The 25,798-nt window shown below is 43.7% G+C and overlaps 1 protein-coding gene across 3 annotated transcripts; it reads right to left on the minus strand.

Moving 5' to 3' along the window:
* Positions 1–2,478: 2,478 nt before the first annotated feature.
* Positions 2,479–22,318, minus strand: LOC125487910 (hepatocyte cell adhesion molecule-like). Of its 3 annotated transcripts, none has more exons than XM_048620540.1 (7): positions 22,167–22,318; positions 16,093–16,437; positions 9,400–9,666; positions 6,815–6,917; positions 6,025–6,052; positions 5,513–5,557; positions 2,479–2,760 (listed from the first exon to the last, which is right to left on the minus strand). In XM_048620540.1, exons 1-7 carry the CDS (start codon positions 22,219–22,221, stop codon positions 2,755–2,757), a joined length of 849 nt encoding a protein of 282 aa, XP_048476497.1. In that variant the 5' UTR covers positions 22,222–22,318; the 3' UTR covers positions 2,479–2,754. The 3 variants fall into 3 exon arrangements, with proteins under 3 accessions (XP_048476497.1, XP_048476496.1, XP_048476498.1); XM_048620539.1 differs by having other exon boundaries at positions 5,513–5,560; XM_048620541.1 differs by lacking the exon at positions 5,513–5,557.
* Positions 22,319–25,798: the final 3,480 nt, after the last annotated feature.

A 25,798-nucleotide genomic window follows, 5' to 3' on the forward strand; every position in this document is an offset into this window, starting at 1 on the left:
AACAATACTTTTCACTGTATCTCGGTTCATGTGACAATAATAAATCAAATCAAATCAAATCAGACAGAACCAAGAAATTCCAGAAAACCATTTTGATTTGTAGAGATTAATTGGAATGTTGGAGGTTGCTTCCAGCATGGATTGGTTGATAGGGTTATGAATGGGGGAAGCTAGGCAGAGCATGAATGAGATTAGAACAGGAGGGTATATCGATGGAGTGAGGCAAGTTATAGAGGAGGCACCAATGGAGAATAATCAGCTATAGGCTAGTACAAAAGAATGAATTATGAACAAGAGTGGCCATTTGAGCCCCACAAAACTGCTCCTAAGTCCAACAACATCATGGCTAAGCTGCAGGCAGTATGGTCCCTCCTATAAAGCCCCGATAACCTTTCACTCCTTCATTAGCAAGAATTTAATCTACATTAAAAATATATCCAAAAGTGTTCCTTCTGCCTCATTTTGAGGAGGAGCGATCCAACAACTTGTGACTCTCTGGTGAGAAAATGATTTCTCCTGTGTCACTGTCTCACGTGGGTGACCCCATGATTTTTGGGAGTTACATATCATTCTTATGGTTAAAGGGATCAAAGGGCCTGGAGAGAGGGGCAACAGAGAGCTGGAGATGGATGATCAGCCATGATCATATTGAATGGCGGAGTAGACTGGAAGGGCCAAATGGCCAATGCCTGCTCTTATTGATCTCTTCAGTTAGCTCAGATGGCTGGTTTGTGAGGCAGAATAACACCAAAAGCATGGGTTCAATTCCCACATGGGCTGAGGTTACAATGAAGATCCTGTCTTTGGGGCAGCACAGTGGCTCAGTGGTTAATTCTGCTACCTCACAGCGCCAGGGCCCTGGGTTTGATCCCATTCTGAGGCCACTGTCTGTTTGGAGTTTACACATTCTCCCTGTGTCTGCGTGGGCTTCCTGCGGGTGCTCCGGTTTCCTCCCACCATCCAAAGATGTGCAGGCTGGGTGGATTGGCCATGCTAAATTGCCCATAGTATTCAGGGATGTGTAGATTACGTGGGTTATAGGGGGATACGTCTGGGTGGAATGCCCTGAGGGTCGGTGTGTCCTTGTTGGGCCGAAGGGCCTGTTTCCACACCGTAGGGATTCTATGATTTTCCTACAGGAGAAACAGTCCTGTCAAGACCCCTCAGGACTTTTTGTGCTTCAATCAAGTCACCTCTTAATCTTCTAAATTCCAATCACAGAGGTCTACAGCACAGAAAATGGCCCTTTCAGTTCATTGGCTCTGTGCCAGTCATAAATAAGCACCTAACAATTCCAATCCCATTTCCCAATAATTTGGCCCATAGCCTTGGCATCATGAGTGGACATCTAAACACTTGTCATGAGGCTTTCTTCCTGTCTCACCCTGATAGGCAGTGAGTTCCAGATTCCCACCACCCTCTGGGTGAAAACGTTTCCCTTAAATCCCCCCTAACCCTCCTGCCCCGGCCCCCAGTCATTGATCCCTCCGTCAAAGGGGAAAAGGTTCTTCCTGTCTACCCTATCAATGGCCCTCATCATTTTGTACAGCCAGTGTATATAAGCCTAGCCTGTTCAACCTTTCCCTTGTACTACAACCTACCCATCCCAGGTCATGGTCTCTGAATTGCTTCCATCTCATCAAATTCCTATGCTGTAGTCAGCAGACTGGAGTTGCTGCTTCTTTTGCCTCAGTAACTGGACTCTGGCACTGACCCACACTTAACTCCAGCCTGACAATACCCAGTACCCCCTGACAATGTTCTGAGGAAGGGTCACCGGACCGGAAACGTTAACTCTGTTTTCTCCTCCACAGATGCTGCCAGACCTGCTGAGCTTTTCCAGCAACTTTGTTTTTGTTCCTGACAATACCCAGTTTGCCATGCTGCCCTCTAGGCTGCAATTAGCAGGGACTTTACTGAGAAGTGTATTTTGTGCTGCAGGCCCGAGCTCACCCTTCGGTTTCACTTCCAGTGGACAATTAGCTTTGGCAATCTAAGAAAGTTTTTATAAACATTGTTAGTGTTAATGATTACAAGAAAATTATTGACCAACACGAGTGTTTGAAATTGCACAGACTGGCTTCACTGCCATGCTATCCAGAGAGAGAGACGACAGTGTTATTTGAAGTTCACAGGGAGTTGTAGGCAGGTGAGGCATACTCGGTGATGGGCCATGTCCTCACTCTGCCTTTCGAAATGTCTCTGTTGAGATTGGAAGCTAAAAGGGTCCACTGTCTGGGAAATGATGTCATTGTTACGATACAGGAATAGATAACCAGACCAAATCAGCCTTGCTAACACTGGATTCTCAACATAGTGAAATTACAACATTCAATGACTCTCAAAGTTGCTCAGTTGTTCCTAATGAGACTTTACAAATAGCTGACCTTGGACACCAAATTTATATCTTTAACAAAACTTAACAATTTGTTTTAATAATATAAACTTTAGCAGAACACAGATGAACTATAAGGCAATCCAATTAATATCTATGGCATAAGTCATATTGTCTTTCATTATGAACTTTCACTCACACGGAGAGATACAGTTAAGGGATATTTTTTTTTTTAAAATTGTAAGTTGCCAGTTTGACAACTGTTTTGATGATGAATACCAAGCCTTCATGAAATCCGGGCATGTAGGTTCGTATCTTGCTTGATTTCTGGAGTTACCGGTAAATGTAAACAGCATTTGCAGATCTGCAGACTTGATTTGTTATAGACTGGGTTTCTTTTGTCTGGATGTTCAACAAGTTCATGACTGGAAAATAATTAGAGAGATCAAAGCCAAACAACGTTGCAGCTTCAAAATCTCAGTCCAACCCCATTCCTCCTTTGTTTTCCCTTTCTTTTTCAACGTGCTCTGTGGATGGCTAGCCAGCATTGGTCCTCACTTGATTGACCAATTCAACATCCAACCAGCTTTCAGTCCCTGAACATAACAACATCTCAGTGTTGAATCATCTACTGTGTCTTTAGAGCAGTAATTAACCTGTATTATCTTTCCAGGACAGTTCCCAACAGTAAACAGCAGTTATCTCCTCATTTTGTATTTCTAAAACAAGCTGCTGGTCAAAGTTCAAAGTCTAATTTTCAACTGCAACACCCATTTCCAAACTAAAAATTAAAAAAAATGTAAAAGAAAGATAACAATGGTCTCGACATCACCTTTTACGATCACCTCAGGACAATAAATGTCCCTCTCTCTCCTATCCACTTTACCTGCCCCATTGTCTACTGCAATGCAGAAGTTCCAAATTACTTCCATATCACCCTCGAAAAGTGAAGGACGAGAAGGAGCAAGGTGGGAGAGGGTGGGTAAGTGATTGCAGGATAGAATTTGAAAATTTGATGTGTGTAGCTTTCACCAACAGAATGTGCTAAGGCCCCAAGGAATTCATTTTTGAGACCTGGAATTTCAGACTATGGTATACAGGGCTCAGAAGGCAACCAAATACATTATAATAGATTGCTAAGGGTAGAGAAAGAGATGGACTGTGGAGAGCACTCGCAGATCCCTGAAGGTGGCTTGACAGGTAGATTACGTGGTCAAGAAAGCATATAGGACTTCTGCCTTTATAAGGCGAGGTGTAGACCATAAAATTTGGGAGGTCATACTAGAATTGTATTTGTTTTTTGTAAAGGAGAGGCCACTTTGAAATTTTTCTCACATTCCGTGTGCAACTAAACAAATATGAGAAAGGTAAGGTGTGCTATAACTGTGTGAGTTTCAGAGAAAAGTAAATTCCAAAGTAATAAATAATCCCTCCGAGGATGCTCTTCAGATGAATGGTGTGGACTTGATGGGCCAAATGGCCTGCTTCCACAGTATAGGGATTCTCTGATTCTATGGGAGGACCTGGGCTGTTCATAGAGGTGCCTGTCATTGATCGTGTGTTTACAGGATTAGATGTGTACATTGGACGGATGTGGCTAACAATGACGTCAATGTTGCGTGTAATTATCTTAACACAGAATGTATAAAAATGTTGTATTTGGCTGAGAGAGGCGAAGTGTCCAGTGAAAATTGTTCTCAAGGACTCTAGTCTCCCAGCTATAGGAACGATGTTGTGAAACCTGAAAGGGTTCAGAAATGATTTGCAAGGTTGTTGCCAGGGGTGGGAAGTTGATCTATACGGAGAGGCTGAATAGGCTGGGGCTATTTTCCTTCGAGCGTCGGAGACTGAGGGGGTGACCTTATACAGGTTTATAAAGTCATGAGGGACATGGATAGAGTGAATAGACAAGGTCTTTTCCCCAGGGTAGGGGAGTCCAAAACTAGAGGGCATAGGTTTAAGGTGAGAGGGGAAAGATTTAAAAGGGACCTGAAAGGCAACTTTTTCATGCAGAGGGTGGTGCGTGTATGGAATGAACTGCCAGTGGAAGTGGTGGAGGCTGGTACAGTTACAACATTTAAAAGGCATCTGGATGGGTACATGAATAGGAAGGGTTTAGAGGAATATGGGGCCAAATGCTGGTAAATGGGACTAGATTAATTTAGGAAAGCTGGTTGACGTGGATGAGTTGGACCGAAGGATCTATTTCCAGGCTATACATCTCTATACATCTATAATTCTATGACTTCTCCCACTCTGCATCGGGAAAGAGCTCTGAAGAAAGATCGACTTGTACTGCTGAACACAGGAACACAAAACTCCTCTTTGAAACCTCACCACAACACACCCACATATTCAGCTCCTATCTCTCACTCACAGTTTCCACTGTCCCTCATCACTCACTAACATGATCTGCCTCTCATTCCTTTACAGGTACTGGCCTTCAGAGAGGCTGTGCTGGATTGAAAGGAGAGAACATCGTCATTGTACCAGCTTAAAGCCAATGTTCTCCCACTTGCCCATGATGCTGTTTCACATGGAAGTAGTCCTGTTTGGTAGCTTCACCAGGTTAATGCCCATGCCACCAGCTGTCTCGCTGTATGAAACGCAAGAGCAGTCTGCTAATACTATGCCGACTTTACATTTCTCTTACATCGAGTAGAGACCTGAACTTGCAGCCTGAAAGTGTGATAGGGACAGAAAGTCCATTACACTCGGGAGCACTTGGGTCTGCAGTCAACCTAGAAACCTAGAAAGCTGCAGACCAAGTGTTGGGAAAGCGCTAGGCAATCAATTGTCTCCTGGTAAGGACATGATGGGCTGAATGGCCTCTCATTCCATGTTGTAAATTTTGATGCTTCTGTATTAAATCATCAAAAGTATCCCCTGTGAATGTTGATGCAAAAACGTGTTTAGAAATGTGAAATGGAATTGATTGTGTACTGGTGAATAAGTGCTAGTCAGGCCAGCAACGCACGGTGAGCACATTGGACATTGCCCTCACTCTGTTTCCCTGAAATCCATCACTGAGTGTGGAAGCCAGAAGTATTCCCTCTCCAGGAAATCTCTAAGTTGTTTATTGCCATCTCATAACAGGAAGTATCTCACTCTTCCTCCCATCTCCGTAGCTTACTGCAGAGAAACCCCTTTGCAAACTGAAAGCTCCAAATGACTTACACATTCCGAAGGAACATCTCCACACAGGTGCCTGTGGGTGACCTGCTGCTGAAAATATCACAATGAGAATGAGAGGGACAAGAGGCAGCAAAAAAAAGGTGGACAAGCAAATCAAGATAATATTTTAAAATATTGCTGGTTATAGATTTGTTCAATAGGACGCACTGTTTCCATTGGCATGTCTCAATATCAACCTGATTCGATCATCCATAATCACTGAAAATTGTAACAATACAAACCTACAAAGACACATGAATGTGCAGGGATTGGCCAGATACTGAGAGAGCAGTATAGAAAAATAGAAGGAGCATGGAGTATGTGTGAGGGACAGCGGGCAGTTACATAAAGTGGCATAGTCACTATGTATATAGATTGGACTAACAGGAGCTGCTGTCCCATTAAGGAAGTCATAGTTTCTAACCAGTTAGATTTTTGATAAGGTCTGTAATCCTAAAGTATACGTGAATGTTTCAATTAATCAATAAATCAAATCATTTCTACAAAATACTTACTTGGCTGCTCTTGCATTTGCGTATCTTCCTGCAAATTAACATATCACTTTTCAGAAAACAGGAATCTGAGTTCATACTCTAGTAAACTATAAGCTGTTTCATTTTTATTTATTTATTGTGCTTGATTTTATCAAACTATAATCAGTATTTGGTTTGGATGAAGTTTATAACTGTTGGTGTCAGATCTACAAAAAGCTGACCACACTTGGAATATTACTCAGATTAGGATAATCTGATAAAGGAATGTCACACCAAGATGTCTTTAGTTTCTGCTAATTATGCAGGCATTATTATCAAAGCCTTGACTTGATGCCCATCTCTCATTGCCCTTGAACTGTGTGGCTTTCTCACTCATGTCAGGGAGCAGTTAAGAGTCAACTACATTGTTTTGGCGTCTGGAGTCACACAGGTAGGCCAGACCAGGTCAGGATGGCAGGTTTCCTTTCCTATAGGTGGTTAGTGAACGAGATGGGATTTTTATGACAATCTGATAAATCCTGTGATTGGTCTGGTGGAGTTTTCCGACTGATAATTATTTCAGTGAGACTTACAGGGTGCCACAACAATGCTACAACATTAAATATTTACAAGAAAGTTTCACCATTTGACATTGATATCTTCTCAGGTTGCTTTAAAGATCAAAGTAGTGCAATTTTCTCTAAATTGAAATTTACTTCCTTAATTCCTGCTAAATAAAATATATCGAATTAATTAGTGAACTTTATTTTAAATGCAGCTTTTTCTCATTCAAATTCAGTTTCATCTCTGCTGTTGTATAATGCATACTTACCAAACTGCACAACCTATTAGGCAAAGAACTAGCAAACCAATTATGCAGCACACATTACTCGGGACATGGTACGTGTCTTCTTGACACAACTTGTATTTTTCATCTACAAAGGAGATTGAAGTTTGTTTATTAATCATGTTTAAATTGTCACAATGCTAGACAAAGGAACAAACCGTACCGCCCTTTCAATGATGCTGTCACTTGTTGCCCAAGGTATTGATAGAACGCCACAGTGCCAGAACTTCGAAACAAGCATCAAAGGCCCGAGATTACCTGGTGGTGAGGATGAACTCTCCTGTGTCACTCTCCCCCCCGCCCCCCCCACCCTTCCCCACCACCCCCACCCTCCTAGCTGCCCTCAAACTGGCTGTGATGGGGAAGAGACAGTCGCTACAAACTCCTTTCTGCAACATGACTTTGCTGGAAAGCGTCCCAGTGATTCTGTTGACATGTTGGGACAATGTGTTCTTATCAGAAGGGAGAACAAAAGGACAGAGTATTATTTATATGGGGAAAAGATGCAGACAGCTATAACGCAAAGAGTCGTGGGTTGTAATTGTGCATGGAACACAGAAAGCTAACACACAGGGCAGCAGGGAATCTGGAAGGCTCAAGGAACGTTGGCTCTTATTTTAAGAGAGTTGGAGTATAGGAGTGGGGGTGTCTTATTGCAACTGTACAAGGTGCTGGAGAGGCCCCATCTGTGGTACTGTGAACAGTTTTGATCCCTTTATTTATCATTTCAATGGAGGCAGTTCAGAGAAGCTTCACTGGGATGATCCCTGGTATGGAAGGATTGTCTTATGAGCAAAGATTCAACAGGTTGGGACTCTACTCACTGGAATTAACAAGAATGAGAGGTGGCCTCATTGAAACATATCGAATTCTGAAGGAATTTGACAGGGTCAATGCTGAGAGGATGTGTCCCCTCATGGGAGAGTCTAGGACTAGAGGGCATAGTCTCAGAATGAAGGGGCACCAATTTAAGACTGAGATGAGGAGGAATTTCTCCTCTCAGTGGACTGCAAGCCTTTGGAACACCTTGTCACTGAGAGCTGAGGGGGCGGAGTTCTCATGTTTATTTAACGCTGAGACAGATCGATTCTTGATCAGTCGAGGAATCATGGATTATGGGGAAAGGACAAGAAAGTGGAGTGTCAGATCAGCCATGAACCTATTGAATGGTTCGAGGGACTACTCCTGTTTCGATTTCTTAATGCAGCTAGTAACATAGAGCATTGAAAGAAACTGATCTGATTTGCTCCGTAGGAAATATCATCTTTGAATAGACGTAGCGTCATAGATTCATACATCATATAAAAAGACCCTTCGTTCCAACTACTCCCTGCTGACCAGTCCCATTTGCCAGCATTTGGCCATATCCCTCTAAATCCTTCCTATTCATGTATGTATCCAGATGCCTTTTATATGTTGTAATTGTACCAAATTCCACCACTTTCTCTGGCAGCTCAATCCATGCACACACAGCCCTTTGTGGGAAAATGTTACCCCTCAGGCCCATTTTAAATGTTTTCCCTCTCATCTTAAACATATGCTGTCTAGTTTTGGACTCCCCTACCCTGGGAAAAAGACCTTGGCTATTCACCCTATCCACACCCCTCGTGATTTTATAAACCTCTTTAAGGTCACCCACACTTTTATAGATTTCTTCAATAACGTTTCCTTTTGGACAAACTGGCATTTTTAACAAAGAGTAAACAATGATCTCATTCTGTTCTTCATGGTCCATAATCCAGTCTCTATTCATTCCTTTGACCTATGTCTTTGGATTCAGATTTTAACCTTAGAATTGAGTCTCATTCCAGATAATGCATTGCAGAATAACAAGTTGCAGTTATAGAGCAATGATAACCAAAACCTGTCTGAAGATGCAGAATTTGATGCAATGTGAAGCAAGGAGATCTCATAACCAAACGTGAGTTGAAGAAGTAGGTTTTAAGGAGAGGTTTAATGGGGGAATGACATGTCAGGGTTTAGGGTGGGAATTCCAGGACTTAGGAGCCAGGATGCTGTTGACGTCATTGTCAACAGTGGAGTGAGGGGCATCTGGAATGAGCGGAGATCCAGAATTGGTGGGGTACAGAGATCTCAGATGGTGTAGTATGATTCAAGGTGCAACTTAACTAGACTGAGTCCCTCCGTAAATACAGGAAGGATACGAATGCTGATGCTGAGAATAAATGGAAAGGTGTGTGGATGTTCCTGATAAAGAATTCCACAGGTGGGCTATAGCGCCACCCCCACCTCTGGAAGAAGGATTCGACTGCACTGTGACAAGTTGGCATCAGTAATTTCCATTATAAATATAGATGCAGAATCTATCGCAGGGCGAGCATTCATAGAATCACTACAGTGGGGAAGCTCATTGAGTCCACATCAGCCCTTCAAAGAGCATCCCACCTAGACCCACATTCCCCATCCTATCCCTACAACTCTGCATTTCCCATGGCTAACCCACCTAGTCCGCATTTTTAGCACTTTATCATTAGAGATTTTATATAAACAACAGCATTATATTCAATTAATCCATAAATGTCATTTTTAAAAAAAAGTTTAGTACTTACTAGTTATATTAAATTGCTTCTCCTCCTGATTTCTGTCATTCTTAATGACACATTTGTAAAATCCACAATCAGATTCGTTAATATGAGTAATTGTCAAAATAATGCCATTTTCTGATATTGAGTGTCTGCTATCATTGGTCAGTGTTTCACCATCCTTTTCCCAGTTAAATTGTGGATATGTTCCTTTTTCAATCTTACATATGAAGGTTTGATTGCTGCCTTTATTGAACTGCTCATTCCATTCAATACTGGGTGTAGAAACAGATTCTGTGAATAACAAAAGGTTCGAAAAAGCAGAGAACCCAATTACAAAATAATGCACCAAGCAAGATTGATCTCCAGTCTTTGAATTGATATATTGTCACATGTTCCTAAGTACAGTGAAAAGTTTTGTTTTGTGAACAGTACAGGCAGATCATAGCAAACAGGGAAATACAGCTCACAGGGCACTTAGACAGAGTGAGGCATGCAAGGTTACACTGCACAGGAGGTTCACAAAAGCAAGATCAACATTATTTGAAATTTGAGAGGTCCATTCAGCAGTCTAATAACAGCAGGGAAGAAGCTGTTCTTGAACCTGTTGGTGCGTGTGTTCAAGCTTTTGTGTCTACTACCTGACAGAAGAGGTTGGAAGAGAGTATTACCGGGGTGGGAGTCCTCAATGAATGCATTATAAAAAATGTGAGAGTTATTTTTCTCTCAGAGGGTTGAGAGTCTTTGCAACTCATGGCCATGGAGTGCTGTGGGGACAGAGTCCTTGTGTCTGTTTAAGGCTAAGATAGATAGATTCTTGATCAGTTGATGAATCAAAGGTTATGGGGAAAGGGCAGGAAAGTTGATGGATGTGAGGAATGTTGGGTCAGCCGTGATCATATTGAATGGTGGAGCAGGCTCAAGGGACAGAGTGGCTTACTGCTGTTCTTATTTCTTATGGCCTTTAGTCTTAAGGTTCTGAACCAGATCAAAACTAGTGGCTGTGCTTTCAGCTGTCTTGGTGTCATCTCTGCTTCTCTCTCCAAACCAAGCGTAATTTATGTTTTAATGCATTGAATTAAAGTGAAGGAACAAAGGGATTTAACAGATGCAGGAAGGATAAAAGCCTCTAACCTTTGGCTGAACCTTAGTTGAACCACAGTTACAGCACTGTACACTGCTCACGTGTCTGTAATATACCATGTCTCAAATGAAAATTGACAGGGATGATCCCAGAATAGGGCCCGAACAGAAGAGGATTAATTTCCCTCGTAAAGGGATGGCTGACAGGTGGCGTTAAAATCGCGAAAGAGCATCATAGAATCATCAAAAGTTTTGGCACAGAAAGAGTCTGTAGTGTCTCTGCCAGTTTGTTGACGGACTTGTTCCCATAATCCCATTCCATTTGATTGCTCCCTTGCAATCTCCTCTTTCCCATGTATGCAGGGAAGTGGTGCTGTTATCACTGGATTAGCTAACGACCTGGGATATGAGTTCAAATGCCCAACATGACAGATAGTGAAATTTGAATTCGATAATTAAAAATCAGGAGGAGCAAAAAGCTAGCTTGATGTTGACTATGTAACTGCTGTTGATTGCTATGGAGCCCCTTTGTGGTTCACTAATGCCCTTTAGGGAAGGTTTGTGCTGCCCATAATCTTAGTGTCATGGTGGAACAGTCACTGAAGGTTGGCATGCAGATGTAACAGGAGGTGAGGAAAGCTAATGGCATGCTGGCCTTCACAGAGAGAGGATTTGAGTGTTGGAGTAGGGATGTCTTGCTGCAGTTATACATGGCCTTGGTGAGGCCACACCTTGAGTATTGTGTGTGGCTTTGGTCTGCTAGGCTGAGCAAGGACATTCTTGCTACTGAGGGGGTCCAGTGAAGGTTCACCAGACTGTTTCCCGGGATGGTAGGACTGACATATGAGGGAAGTCTGGATTGACTGGGCTTGTATTCGCTGGAATTGGAAGAATGTGATGGCGGGGGTGGGATCTCATAGAAATAAATAAAATCCTGATTGGACTGGATGGGCTAAATGTGGGAAGAATGTTCTCAATGTTGGGGAAATCCAGAACTAGGGGTCAGAGACTAAGAATAAGGGGCAAATCATCCAGGAGCAAGATGAGGAAGAATTTCTTCACTCAGAGAGTGTGAACCTGTGGAACTCTGTCCCAGAGGAAGCTGTCGGGGCCAGTTCATTACATATATTCAAGAGGGAGCTGGACATGGCCCTTTCAGCTAAAGGGATCAAGGGGTATGGAGAGAAATGGGAATGGGATACTGAGATTGCATGATGAGCCATGATCAAATTGAATGGTGGTGCAGGCTCGAAGGGTCGAATGGCCTACAACGGCACCTATTTTCTATGTTTCTATCCACCTCTATCAGGTCACCCTTCAACCTTCCCTGCTCCAAAGAAAACAACCCGAGCTTATCCAGATTCTTTTCATTGCTAAACTACTCCATCCCAGGCATCATCCTGGTGAATCTCCTCTGCATCCCCTGCCCCAGTAAAATCACATCCTTCCTATTGCATGGAGATCAGAACTGCACATAGTACCCCAGCCATAAATGGCAAAAGGGATGGTGTAGGAGGAATGGCATGAAATTTTTGGATTATTGGAATAGCTTCTGGTGTAGATGGGCCCTGTACAATGTGGATGGCTTATACCTGAACCAGAAAGGATTAAATATTCTCACTGGGAGGTTTGCTTGTGCTGTTGCGGAGATTTTAACTTGATCTGGCAGGGAGGTGGGACTCAGAGTAGATCTAAATTCATGAGCAAGGTCCAATCAGATATGGAAGGAATACTAGCACAGTCCAGTAGGTGGAGATATTATTAAGCTAGAGAAGGTTCAGAACAGATTCACCAGGATGTTTCCGGGAATGGAAGGTTTCAGCTGGAAAGAAAGGCCGGATAGACTGGGACGTTTTTCACTGGAGTGTAGGAGGTTGAGAGGTGATCTTATAGAAGTCTATAAAATCATGAGGGGTATAGATAGGGTTAAAGGTAGGTGTCTTTTCCCAAGGGTGGGGGATTTCAAACTAGGGGATACAGTTTTAAGGAGAGAGGAGAGAGATAAGACATGAGGGGCAAAATTTTTACGCAGAGGGTGGTTCATGTGTGGGATGAACTTCCTGAGGAAGTGGTAGGTGTGTGCACAATCACAACATTAAAAGACATTTGGATAAATACATGAATCAGAAAGGTTTGGAGGGATATAGACCAGGAGGAGGCAGGTGGGGTGAGTTTAGTTTGGGATTATGTTCAGCATGGACTGGTTGGACTGAAGGGTCTGTTGCCAGCGGTATGACTCTGTCATGGGCAGAATAAGCTTCATCGGGGGTCTAAAAAGCTAAATTGCATCTATTTTAATGTGAGGACCTTGACTGCTAAGACAGACGAATTGAGAGTGTTGATCAGCACGTGGAAATATGAGATTGTTGCAATCACTGAGACCTGGTTGAAGGAAAGACAGAACTGGCAAATCAACATTCCAGAGTCTAGAATTTCAGGCATGATTAGGAAGCATGAAAGACAGGTATGGGGATTATATGAGATAACAAGGTGTAGAGCTGGATGAACACAGCAGGCCAAGCAGCATCAGAGGAGCAGGAAAGCTGATGTTTCAGCCCTAGATCCTTCTTCATATTCTTGGTAAAGGAAACCATCACTGCAGCAATGAGGGAGGACGTCCTAGAAGGCTCTTCAAATGAGGCCAACTGGTAGAGTTTTGCAACAAAATAAGGGTGATTACTTTGGTGGGATTACACTGCAATAGTCAGAGGGAGCTAGAGGAGCAGTCATGGAAGCAAATCACGAAAAGGTAAGAGAGAAACAGGGTTACAGCTGTAGCGAATTTCAACTTTGCTAACATTAATGGGATTATAGACCTTGTCAGTCTGCGCCACCGCATGCTACCCTCGAAGTGGCTGCAGGTTAGGGGGGAGGTGTGGAATGTATCTTTGCAAAGGAAGTCTGGAGGAAGACGCAATGGTTTGTATCAAGGTTCGTCCCGAGCAGCTCTGTGATGCACGGCTCTGTGCTCTATGGTCTGTTTCCTAGGACACACATTGAGACAAACATCGACTGCCCTTGGAGGACCATCAACTTGGTGAGAGACAGGTCTTTGGTCTGCCCGAAACTTGTTGGTCTTCCAGAATGAGGAGTTGACCCTGACTGAGTGTTGCAAACTGGCACAATCCAAGTCCAGGACTATGTGCTGAGGGACGCACTGAAGCTCAGGGGTAGCTGCTGTCCAGGTACGTTGGGGAAAGACCACGGTCTGAAGTCTGTCTGCTGAAGGTAAATGGGGGCCTGTTCAGTTATTGGACCCTCCCAGTGCCTCAAATATATGTAAATATTTGTATTGTATGTGTAAGAGAGGCCTTTGGTTTTTTTTTGGGATGGAGTCAAAGTCCAATGTTTTGTTTGTTAACTTTATATCAACTATACAGAACAGAACTGCTTTTCTGACAATGTATATATACAAAGACAATTTTTATAAATAAAGTACATTTTGAAATAAAAAAAATGGGATTGCCTCAGTGTGAAAGGATCAGAGGGGGTAGTATTTTTAAAGTGCATCCTTTTTGTGCCAGAACGTAGATAGTCTTATTTGAGGTGGGGCAGTGCTAGGTGCAATCCTAGGGACTGAAGCTGGTCAAATGGTTTGAAGTTTCAGTGAGTGAGCATTTTGAGATAGCGACTATAACTCTAAGTTTCAAAGTCCTTTTGGAAAGGGATGCATTTTTCACTGAAGTGTCTAAATTGGCAACTTTCAATATGATTAGACAGGATCTGTCAAACATAGACTGGGAGCAGTGTCTTGTAGGTCAGTCTACATTTGGAAAGAGGGAATCTTTTAAAAGTAGTACAGTGAAAATTCAGGTCGAGTGGCTTTCTCTAATAGTGGAGGGCAAGGGCAGTAAGTCCAAGGAACTGTGGCTGCCAAGGGATTTCAAGAGTTTGGTAAAGAAAAAGAAGGAAGCATGTGTCAGGTACCCTGCATTTAAAAAAGGGGAGTCAAAAGATGTAAAGTTGGAAAAGCACAACAGGTTAGACTGCATCCGAGGAGCAGGAGAGTCAATGTTTCGGGCCGAAACCACGAAGAGAGGATATGGGAGGCAGGGAGGTATATTTAATACTTTGAGGTTGTTGACCTGCTCGCTGAGCTGGCTTATTTTCATTCAGACTTTTCGTCACCATGCGAAGTAACATCATCAGTGAGGCCTCCGATGAAGTGGTGTTGTTCTACTCCACTTTGAAGTTATACTGTCTGGCCCATTATGGTGAGTGCTGTCATTTCTAGTTTTGTCCTGTATGGGTTTATATATGGGGTCCAATTTTATATGTTTGTTGATTGAAGTATGGGTGGACAACCATGCCTGTAGGAATTCCCATGCATATCTATGTTTGGCTTTGGCTACTATGGTTATGTTGTCGCAGTTAAACTGATGGCCTTCATTGTCTGAGTGTACTGATATTAATGAAAGTTCGTCGTGTCGTTGTGTTGCTAACTGACGTTTGTGTATTCTGATGGCTAGTTTCCTTCCTGTCTGTCTCATGTAATGCTTGTGGCAATCATTGCCTGGTATTTTGTAAACTGCGTTAGTTCTGCATGTTGTGGGAATGGGGTCTTTAATCCTTGTGAGTGGACCGCACAGTATAAATTCCAAGCGGAGTAGAACAACATCGCTTCATAGGAGGCCTCACTGATGATGTTACCTAGCATGGTGACGAAATGTCTGAACGAGAACAAGCCAGCTCGGCGAGCATGTCAACAACCTCACCCACAACCTGAGCTACAGATCTTTGCTAAAACCTTGTGTATTTAATACTTTGCTAGTCACAGGTGAAGTGCCAGGTGACTGGAGGATAGATAATGTGGTTATTTTGTTCAAGACATGCAGGAAGGATAGACCAGTTAGTCTCTTGTCAGTAGTAAGGAAGGTCTTGGAAAAAAATTCTGAGTGACAAGATTACTCAATAGTAGGAAAGGTAGGGATTGTTCTGGAGTAGTCAATATGGATTTGTTAAAGGGAGATCCTGTCTGACAAATTTAATTAAGTATTTTGAAAAGGTGAGTATGTTGATGAGGGCAATCAAGTTGTAGTTGATGTGGTTTACCTGGATTTCAGTAAAGCTTTTGACAAGGTCCCGCAAGGTCCAAAAGGTAAGAACCTATGGGATCCAAAGTAAGCTGGCAAACTGTCTCCAAATTAGGTTTACACACGGGAGGCAAAGATTGATCTTGAAGGGGTAGTAAAAACTGCTGATGCTGGAGTCAGTGATGACACAGTGTAGAGTTGGAGGAACACAGCAGGTCAGGTAGCATCAGAGGAGCAGGAAAGTTGATGTTTTGGGTCAGGACCCTTCTTCAGATCTTGAAGGGATGTTTTTGTAATTAGAAACCTGCGACCAGCAGTGTACCACAGGGGCTGGTATTGGAACACTTGTAGTTTGTTATGTCCTTTAACAACGTGGATGTGAATGACAAAGCTATAATCAGTAAGTTTGCAGATGTCACAAAAATTGGTGGTACCAGTCACAGTGATGGGATACAGCCCTTTATCCTAACCCCCAACAGGGAAATATGAACAACTGGAACACATTGATTTCTGAGTCCTGGTGCCTTTTCATTCATTCATTCGCCCAAATTAACCTGCCAACAGCAAGAAAAGCCAAAGCTTTAAGCGCTCATTAATCACTCACCGTAGAGTTTGGCTGTAAACTGAACGTTTTCCGTTTCACCCGCTTCTGAGACGAGTTCGAGGCTATAATTCCCCACATCTTCAGGAAGAAAGTTTCTCAGCGTTAGCGATATGTTAGCTTCCTGCAGTACGCAATTCCCTTGCTCTTTGGTTGTATCCCTCCAGCTGTTCTTCTGATGAAGTTGGCATTCCACAATCTCTCTCCTCCCGTTGTCTTTTTTCCAAGTGCCACTGTAGATGGTGTCCTTTGGCTCCAGTGTAAACTTGACAATCAGCGTGAAGTTGTAGCCAGGGATGAAATAAAACTCGGTCGGCCCAGTTCCGACCCTGATCGGTGCCAACACCCCTGCACAGAGGAAAAAGGGCTCATGTCACTTGGAGCTTGAAGTTTTGAACATCCCAATGACAAGCTGCCTCCACGAATAGAAAGGTGGGCAGTGAACATACAAGGATGGTTTCAAAATATTACCCCACTTTCCATTCTGGATCAACACAACAAATGTCAGAGCAGCTCCCTATTTAAACTGGTCGCACAAGTAGATAGGGTGGTAAAGAAGGTGTATGGCATGCTTGCCTTTATTGGTTAGGGAATTGACTACAAGAGTCAGGATGTCATGTTGCAGCTTTATAAGACTTTGGTTAGGCCTTGCTTACAGTACTAAGTTCAATTCTGGTTGCCACATTACAGGAAGGATGTGGAGGCTATGGAGAGGGTGCAGAAGAGGTTTACCAGGATGCTGCCTGGATTACAGAGTATGAGCTATAAGGAGAGGCTAGAAAAACTCAGGTCGTTTTCACTGGAACAGCGGAGGCTGAGGCGAGACTTAATAGAAGTCTACAAAATTATGAGATGCATAGATAGGGTTGATGGTCAGAATCCTTTTCCCAGAGTTGAAATATCTAATACTGGGGAGCATGCATTACAGGTGAGGGGGGGAAAGTTCAAAGGAGATGAGAAGGACAAGTTTTTTTAAACAGAGAGTGATAGGATTCTGGAAGGGATGACGGTGGAGGCAGATACAATAAGGGCATTTAATGGACTTTTAGATAAGCACATGAATATGCAAGGAATAGAGGGAAATGGACCAAGGGCAGGCAGAAGGGATTGGTTTAATTTGGCATCATGTACGGCACAACACTGTGGGCCGAAGGGTCTGTTCCTGTGTTGTACTGTTCTATGTTCTATACTAACACAATGATGAGATCCGTTTCCTTGCTTAATATCTCCTGCAGTTACATCTGACTCTTCACTGACCTTTATTCTTTCATGGGGGAAAATGGTTGTCACTGGCAAGTTCAGTATTTGTCCATAATTGCCCTGGAGCTGTGTGGCCTGACCATTATAGAGGACAGTTAAGAGTCAACCCCTTAGCTGTGGGTCTGGAATCACATGTAGGCCAGACCAGGTAAGGACAGAGATTGCCTTCCCTGATGGACAATCGTGAAACAGGTAGTATTGTTTTCATTATGCAAGCAATGAATGTTGTATGATCGCCATGACTGGAACTAACTTTTAATTCCATCTTCTTGAAAAAAAAATTAAATTTAAATTGCATCAGCTGCTAGTATGGATTTTGAATCTTTCTCCTCAAAGCTTTGGCCTTTTTTTTAAATTCACTCATGGAATGTGGGCATTTCTGGTTGGGCCAGCATTTATTGCCCTGCCATCATTGCTCAGAAGGGCAGTTAAGAGTCAACCATGTTGCTATGAGTCTGGAGTCGTGTAGGCCGGATAGGTAAGGATGGCAGTTTCCTGTCCCTAAAGGACATTAGTGAGTTTGTTGATTTGTTCGCTGGTAGGTTGGTTTGCAGACATTTTGTCACCGTATTAGGTAACATCATCAGTGTGCCTCTGATGAAGCTTTGTTGGTCTGTCCCTCTTGTTATTTATGTTGGTCCTGTCTGATGTGGTGGTTGGCATCATTTCTGGTTCTGCTTTGTAGTGGTTGGTATATGGGGTCTATTTCCACAGGTTTGTGTCCAACCTCCACATCAAACCGGACTGCATAAATAATAAGCAGGACATACCCACATCGGAGGCACACTGATGATGTTACCTAGTACGGTGATGAAACGTCTGCAAACAAACCTACCAGCTCAGCCAAAGAATCAACAAACTCATCCACAACCCGAGCTACAAGTCTTCTCAAAAGCTTTGGACGTTAGCGAGCCTGATAGGTCTTTCCCCAGCAATTGACAATGGATTCACGGTCATCACTGAGCCCTTAATTCCAGATTCTTTAAATGAATTCAAATTCTACAATCTGCCATAGCAGGAGTTGAACCCAGTTCCCTGGAACATTTACTGAGTTTCTGGATGAATAGGTCTAGTGATAATACTGGTAGGCCATTGCCATCCCTAGCTAGTGATTATCCACCCAGGAAATTCAGTGTCACCTCCTTCCTCATTACCATTACACCACGATCTCCATCAAATTGCACTTGATAACTGTTGTTATTATTTATTAATTAACATTGCTAATTAGTGCCATCCTCCCCTTCTTAAAGGAACAGCATAAATAAACATAACAGTGCTAATGAAATATAACCCATCCGATTAAAATTTGGCTCTAATTATCCCTGCAGTCCCTTTCCTAGCCATCAGTGAAGACTGCAGGCTTAGCTGTGAGCCTCTCTGTCTGAAGCCCTAATTACAGATGTGACCCTCAGAGAGAGGCAGCCATTTGGGTTGAAGGACTCCAGGAGGTAATTCCAGCTGGAGGTCTTACCAAACTGCCTCCCTCCTTCCTGCCAACCAGCTGTGAAGATCGGGAGCTGCTCAACAGGGGCAGCCTTCAAACTTCACCTTATTCCGAGCAGGCGAGCAGACAAATGCATGGTGAATCCTAGGAAGCACCAAGGATCAGAGGGGCCTCGATGTGCATTTCCACGAGTTTTTTAAGGTGGATGAAGTGGTAGAGAAGGATTTATAAGACACTAGCCTCTATTTGTCAAGGCACAGAGTGTGACAGCAGGGATGTTATGCTGGAACTGTCTAAAATATTGGGTAGGCCACAGATAGAGTATTGTGGCAGTTCCGGTATCCACATTAGAGGAGGAATGTGACAACACTGAAGAAGGTGCGGAGGAGATTTACTGGGAAGTTGCCTGGGCTGGAGAGTTTCAGTTACGAAGAGAGATTGGACAGATTTGGATTGTTTTCCTTGGAGCAGAGGAGACAGAAAGGGGACAAGATTGCGATATATAAAATGGTGAGGGGCATACATAGCATAGACAGAATGAAACCTTTGACCCTAATAGAGGGATCAATGACCAGAGGGACAGGAGGTTTAGAGATGATGTGAGGAAAAGCAGAGGGTGGTGGGAATCTGGAACTCACCTCCTGCGAGTGTGGTAGAGACAGAAACTCCCATAACATTAAAGAATGGTTTAGGTGTACACTCACAATGCTAAGGCTATGGACCAAGTGCTGGGAAATGGGATTAAAGTAGTTGGGTGGTTGAATTTGACTGGCATGGACACAAGGGGCCAAAGGGCCTTTTTCTGTGCTTTCGACCTCAATGACTCTAAACTGTGACATGGACTCCAAGAGAGAGGGACAGCAGCTATCTTGAGGCTCAATCTACCAAGGGATCGCATCCCTGAGAAAATACTGACAGCTCGACTGCCATTACCAATGGTGCAGGAATGGCAACTAAATCCTTCTCTTTGTATCCCATTCATCTTTATAACAGCCGAGAGCTATGCTGAGAGAGACAGGCTGTAGAGAGAGAGAGATAAAGAGAGAAGCAGAATCATTTCACAACCTTCAATGCATTACATTCCTAATGGATTACTCCTGCAGTTTGTGAGAGACATTTCTCCTGTTCATTGCTGGCTGACAGGGCACTGACGTCACAGTGTTTACATTCTTCTCTCCTGACTCTCCAGCAATTAACTAAAAATAAACATGAGACCCAACAGGTTGCATTCCATCGTCAGCTGGGTTTCATGTCAAGAGCATATTTACCTGCAAGAGCTTCAGTCAACTGAGTCTTGCAAAATAGACCGGGTCTAGCGCTAGGTGCTGAGGTTAAAGTTTTGGGGCAGAGGCACAGTAGGGTGAGTATTTAATTTCCTTTCGTCACAATAACTGAGAGGTATACGTCAATGATAAACATGATCTGTGAGGTGGAGTATATAGTATTTAAGGAAATGCACATTAATTACGTCAAATGGCATGTAACGTGCTTTCAAAAATGTGATGAACAAATATGTTTTCTGTGAGAGAAAGGCCGCAGAGTTGCTGCTGAAGACTCTCAATGCCCCTTCTAACGTGAAACTTGTCCATGCAAAGATCTGTGTCTATGTCAACTTTTTTTTTCTTTATTCATTAACAGGATGAGGGTGTCACTGGCTAGGCAGCATTTATTGTTCATCCCTAATTGCCCAGAGGGCAGTTGAGAGTCAAAAAAAATTGCTGTGGGTCTGGAGTCACATGTAGGCCACACCAGGTAAGGATGGCAGTTTCCTTCCCTGAAGGACATTAGTGTACCAGATAGGTTTTTCCCTGACAGTCGGCAATGGATTCACGGTCATCGTTAGATTCTTAATTTTAGATATTTTATCGAATTCAAATCCCACCATCTGCTGTAGCAGGATTTGAGCCCAGGTCCCCAGAATGTTATCGGGGTCTGTGGATTAACAGACCAGCGCAAATACCATTAGGCCATCGCCTCCTCATTTTCTCAACCCGAGAGAGATGGAGGGAGAAGGAGCAAGGTTGGGAGAGCAGGAGGGAGAAGGGACTTAAGGTGAAGTGGTGAAGGTGTGGAAAGGAAGAAAAGGAAGAGGAGAGAGTGGGCAGGAGAGTCAGCAAGGGGAGAAGGGGGAGTGGGGAGAGAGAGGCAGAGGAATGGGTGAGGGGAAGGTGGAATCTATAGTTGTGAGGCTAGAAAAGCACAGCAGGTCAGACAGCATCAGAGGAGAGGGGCATTAAGGGGAGGAGAGAGTGAGGATAGGGAAGTGAGAGGGAGAGAATGAGTGAGAGATAATGGGAAAGAAGAGAGTGGGGTTGAGTGGGGAAGGGAAAGACAGAGAAAAGTGGGAAATGGCAGACCGAGGGTGAGCTGGGGGAGACAAAGACAGTAGTCTATGGGAGAGTGAGCGTGAGGAAAGAGGGAGAGGGGAAGAATTGAGGGGAGGGAGAGATTACATGGATAGTGAGCCTACAGAGACAATAACAGAACTCAGTGAAGTGAGGAGGTGGAGGGGCAGAGGGGAGAGAGTCTGGGGAGGGTGAGGAGAGAGAGTGAGGTAGGGTTGATGAGGAGAATAGAAAGGAGAGTGTCGGATGTGTTAGACACAACGAGAGAGAGAGACGGAGACAGTTGAAAATAAACAGAGAGTTGAGGGGAGACAGAGTACAGGTCGAGTGAGGGGCAAGAAAAAGTGAGAGGCAGAGGGAGAGACGGAGATTGGAGAGAGTGAGGAAAGACAGAGAGACAAAGGGAGAGTGGAGGGGAAAGAAACAGAGGTAGAATGAGTAGAGAGAGAGAAGCAGAGGGATGAGAGAGAGTGGGGAGATTGGAGAGAGAAAGATTCATGGAGAATTGAGGGAATCAAGAGAGGACAGTGGGGAGACAGGAGGTTTCAGAGCATTGGACAGAATAGATAGATAATGCCTCCTTTGCACTACCCCTGGAAATACAAATACTTCCTGAATTAATTCTGAAATGACTTACCAGTAGAATATGTGGGATTATTTTACCTTGCCCAAACAATGAAATTTACTGCCTATTGAATCCCTGCCACATTTACAACACCTTGATTGTGTCAAAAAAAATTGGCTGTGCAACCTCAAACAAATAGGACATAGAAGCAATAGCTGCTTCCAGTCAGGACGATTGAGATTCCAGTCCCAAACGGCTGGGATTTTTTTACACCGATGCTTCAATTTTTTTCAACCCAGAGGGTGAAAAGTAAACCAAAATCCCCATTGACCTCCTTCTTGCTACCTGCTCTATGAAACCTGCGCTACCCAATAATGACCAAATCTACAAAGTTTTCCAGGCTGCTCAAAGTTTCCCCACCAGCACTGGGGCCCACAACACCGATAGCAACAGTTAGACTCACATGTGAAGAACACAAACACCAAGAGCAGCCTGAAGACCCTAGATCCATCTTCCATCTGATGCCAAAACTTCTCCGGCCGATCGTGGAACAAGGAGAGGTCCAGTCGACAGAATGACTGGCGTATTGGATGGATAAGTGTCAGCGCGGGAGATCAAGCTGGTGTGTGACTGCTTTGCATTTCTCTGAGCCTTTTGAAAACAAATCACGTAACGTGTTTGACACCATCCAATAGTATGAGGAAATAGAAAGAGTCAGGTAAAATTCCAGAAATAGGTGGACAATGACTTGGACAATGCATCTCAGTAGTTTTGACCCTCCCTTTGTTGGTCTTATTTACTTCAATTACTTTTCATAACAATGTGCAAGGTGTGCACTAACAGAAGCTCAGTTGGCTGGATATCTGGCTTGAGATGCAGAGTGATGCCAACAGCACAGGTTCTAATTCCTGCACCAGATAAGGCTGCCATGCTTTTGCCAGTTCCTCAACCTTGTCCCTCAGCTGAAATGCGGTGACCCTCAGGTTAAAACAGCTGCCTCCCTTTCTTGAGAGTGCGGCCCTCCAGGACTTTACACACCTTAAACCGCGTGGACGGAATGGAGTTACAAAATGCTCAGCAGGTCAGGCAGTATCTGTGAAGGCTGGAGAAGTTTTGACACTTCAAGTTAGCAAGCTTTCAATAACTTCAAGCCCTGGCAATGTTTTGCCTTGCTGCTAACTGGCTGAGATGAAAGCAATCAGTGAAGAAGGTTATCTAAGATTCCAAAGAGATCATGATCAATTGGGTCAGAGATAGTATGAACTGCTGATGCTGGAGTCAGAGATAAGACAGTGTCAGGGTGGAGGAACACAGCAGGCCAGGCAGCATCAGAGTAGGACAGTTGACGTTTCGGGTTGGGACTTTCTGAAGAAGGGTCCCGACCCGAAATGTCAACTTTCCTGCTCTTCTGATGTTGCCTGGCCTGCTGTGTTCATCCAGCTCCACACTGTGTTATCATTGATCAATTGGGTCAATGGGCTGAGGTGTGGCAGATGGAGTTTAATTTGGATAAATGCGAAACATTGCGTTTTGGTAAAAAAAACAAGGGCAGGAGTGATACAATTAATTGTAGGACCTTGCGTACTGTTTTTGAACAGAGAAACCTAGGGGTTCAGGCACATAATTCTTTGAAATTTGTGTTACAGGTAGACAGGGTGGTTAAGAAGATGTTTAGCATGCTTGCCTTAATTGCTCAGTCCTTTGAGTATAGGAGTTGGGATGTCATGTTGAGGTTGTACAGGACATTGGTGAGGTCTCTTCTGGAGCACTGTGTCCAGTTCTGGTTGCCCTGTTTAAACTGGAGAGGGCTAAGAAGAAATTTATCAGGATGTTTCCAGGAATGAAGGGTTTGATTTAGAAGCTGGATAGGCTGGAACTTTTTTCACTGGAGCGCAGGAGGTTGAAGTGTGACCTTATAGAAGTTTATAAAGTCATGAGGGGTATAGCTAAGGTGAATGGCAGGTGTCTTTTCCCTAGGGTGGGGAATTTCAAGACTAGGGGGCATATTTTTAAGGTGAGAGGAGAGAGATTTAAAAAAAAAGACTATGAGGGGCAATTCTTTTACACAGAGAGTGGTTCGTGTGTGGAACGAACTTCCCGAGGAAGTGGCAGATGCGAATTCAGTTACGACGTTTAAAAAACATTGAGATAAGTGCGTGAATAAGAAATGTTTGGAGGGATATGGGCCAAGCGCAAGCAGGTGGGACTAGTTTAATGTGGGATTATGTTTGGTATGGACTGGCTGGACAGAAGGGTCTGTTTCAGTGCTGTTGACTCTGACCTGTTCATAGTGGCCACCACACAAAGACTGCCTACAACGTTGCATGACTTTATGACTTTATGACTTTATCTCTTTATCTCTCTCTCTCTCTCTTTCTCTCAGATCATTGCCCGTCCCTATGTTAACTTGTGGCAAGTCCCTGCTTCCCTGTGCTTGCTGGCCCACATTGGCTTGAGTAAAGCCTTGATGTTCAAAATTCTTCACCGTGTTTTCGAATTCCTTCATAAGACTGTAAGAGCAGAAGATACAGGAGCAGAAAGAAGCCATTCAGCCCATCAAGTCTGCTCCTCCATTCAATGGCTGGTCTGATAACCCTCAACTTTACTTTCCTGCCTTTCCCCCATAATCCTTGACTTCCCTTAACTGATTAAAAATCTTGAATATATTTGATGATCCTGCCTGTACAGCCTGCTGCAATAAATGATTCCGCAGAATGAAAGATTCACCCTCATCTTTGTCCTAACTGGGTGACCCTTTATTCTGAGACAATGCCTTCTGGCCCTAGAGTCTCCCACAAGGGGAAAAACAACCTCTCTACATCTAGAGATAGTAGGAACTGCCGATGCTGGAGAATCTGAGGTAACAAGGTGTAGAGCTGGATGAACACAGCAGGCCAAGCAGCATCAGAGGAGAAGGAAAGCTGATGTTTCGGGTCTGGACCCTTCTTCAGAAATTTCAGAAATTCAGAAGACCCTTCTTTCTGAAGAAGGGTCCAGGCCCGAAACGTCAGCTTTCCTGCTCCTCTGATGCTGCTTGGCCTGCTGTGTTCATCCAGCTCCATACCTTGTTATCTCTCTACATTTACCCTGTCAAGTCCCCCCAAGAATCTTTCATATTTCAATAAGGTCGCCTCTTATTTTTCTAACTTCCAATAGATTGAAGCCCATTTTCTTGAACTCCATGTGCACAGTTCCTTCCCTCTCCCTATTTGTGGAATCTCCTCCTGGACCCATAGATCTCCTAAGTATTTGCGCTACTCCAGTACAGGCCTCTCGTGCAGTACTGTTGCTGGACAGTGCATTAACCCAGAGAAGCACAGGCGAAAGAGACTCATTGACTGACCAAAAGGCTGTTGACTTTTCAGTGCAGAGAACTGTCCACCACTGAGTGTTGCAGTCTGGCACATTTCATGGCCTCAGGCAATGTGATCAGGAGTTGCAATCGCAGTCATTCTCCACAGAGATACATTGAGGATGAGCCACACTCTTAAACCTGATACCGCCATTGTACGCCAAGAAACTAAAAGCTATGGTATCCCTAGGGTTGTGTGTTTCATATGTAATGAACACTGTAAATAGGAATTACAATGACAAATGGAAGAAACTAATTTGGTTTTGGACCTAACATAATGTCAACTTTGAAGGAACGTGTTCTTAATGATCATTTTTACTTTAGGAAGAGAAGAAAATTCCCAATTATAATTGCTCCTGTGATGTGGCCTTTTTCAAATATTTACTTACAGGACGTGGGTGTTGCTGGCTGGGTCCAGCATTTATTGCCCCATCCCCAGTTGCCTCCTTGAGAAGGTTGTGGTGAGCTGCCTTCTTGAATGCCTGCAGTCTATGTGCTGTAGGTTGACCCACAATGCACTTAGGGAGGGAATTCCAGGATTTTGACCCAGCGACACTGAAGGAACGGTGATATATTTCCAAGTCAGGATGGTGAGTGGCTCAGAGGGGTATTTGCAGTGGGCGGTGTTCCTATGTATCTGCTGTCCTTGTCCTTCTAGAGTCATAGAGCTGTACAGCACAGAAACAGAGCCTTCAGACCAACTTGTCCATGCCGGCCAGATATCCTCAATTAATCTGGTCTCG

Source organism: Rhincodon typus, chromosome 47 (genome assembly GCF_021869965.1).
Source record: "Rhincodon typus isolate 14 chromosome 47, sRhiTyp1.1, whole genome shotgun sequence".
In the NCBI taxonomy this organism is placed as follows: Eukaryota; Metazoa; Chordata; class Chondrichthyes; order Orectolobiformes; family Rhincodontidae; genus Rhincodon; species Rhincodon typus.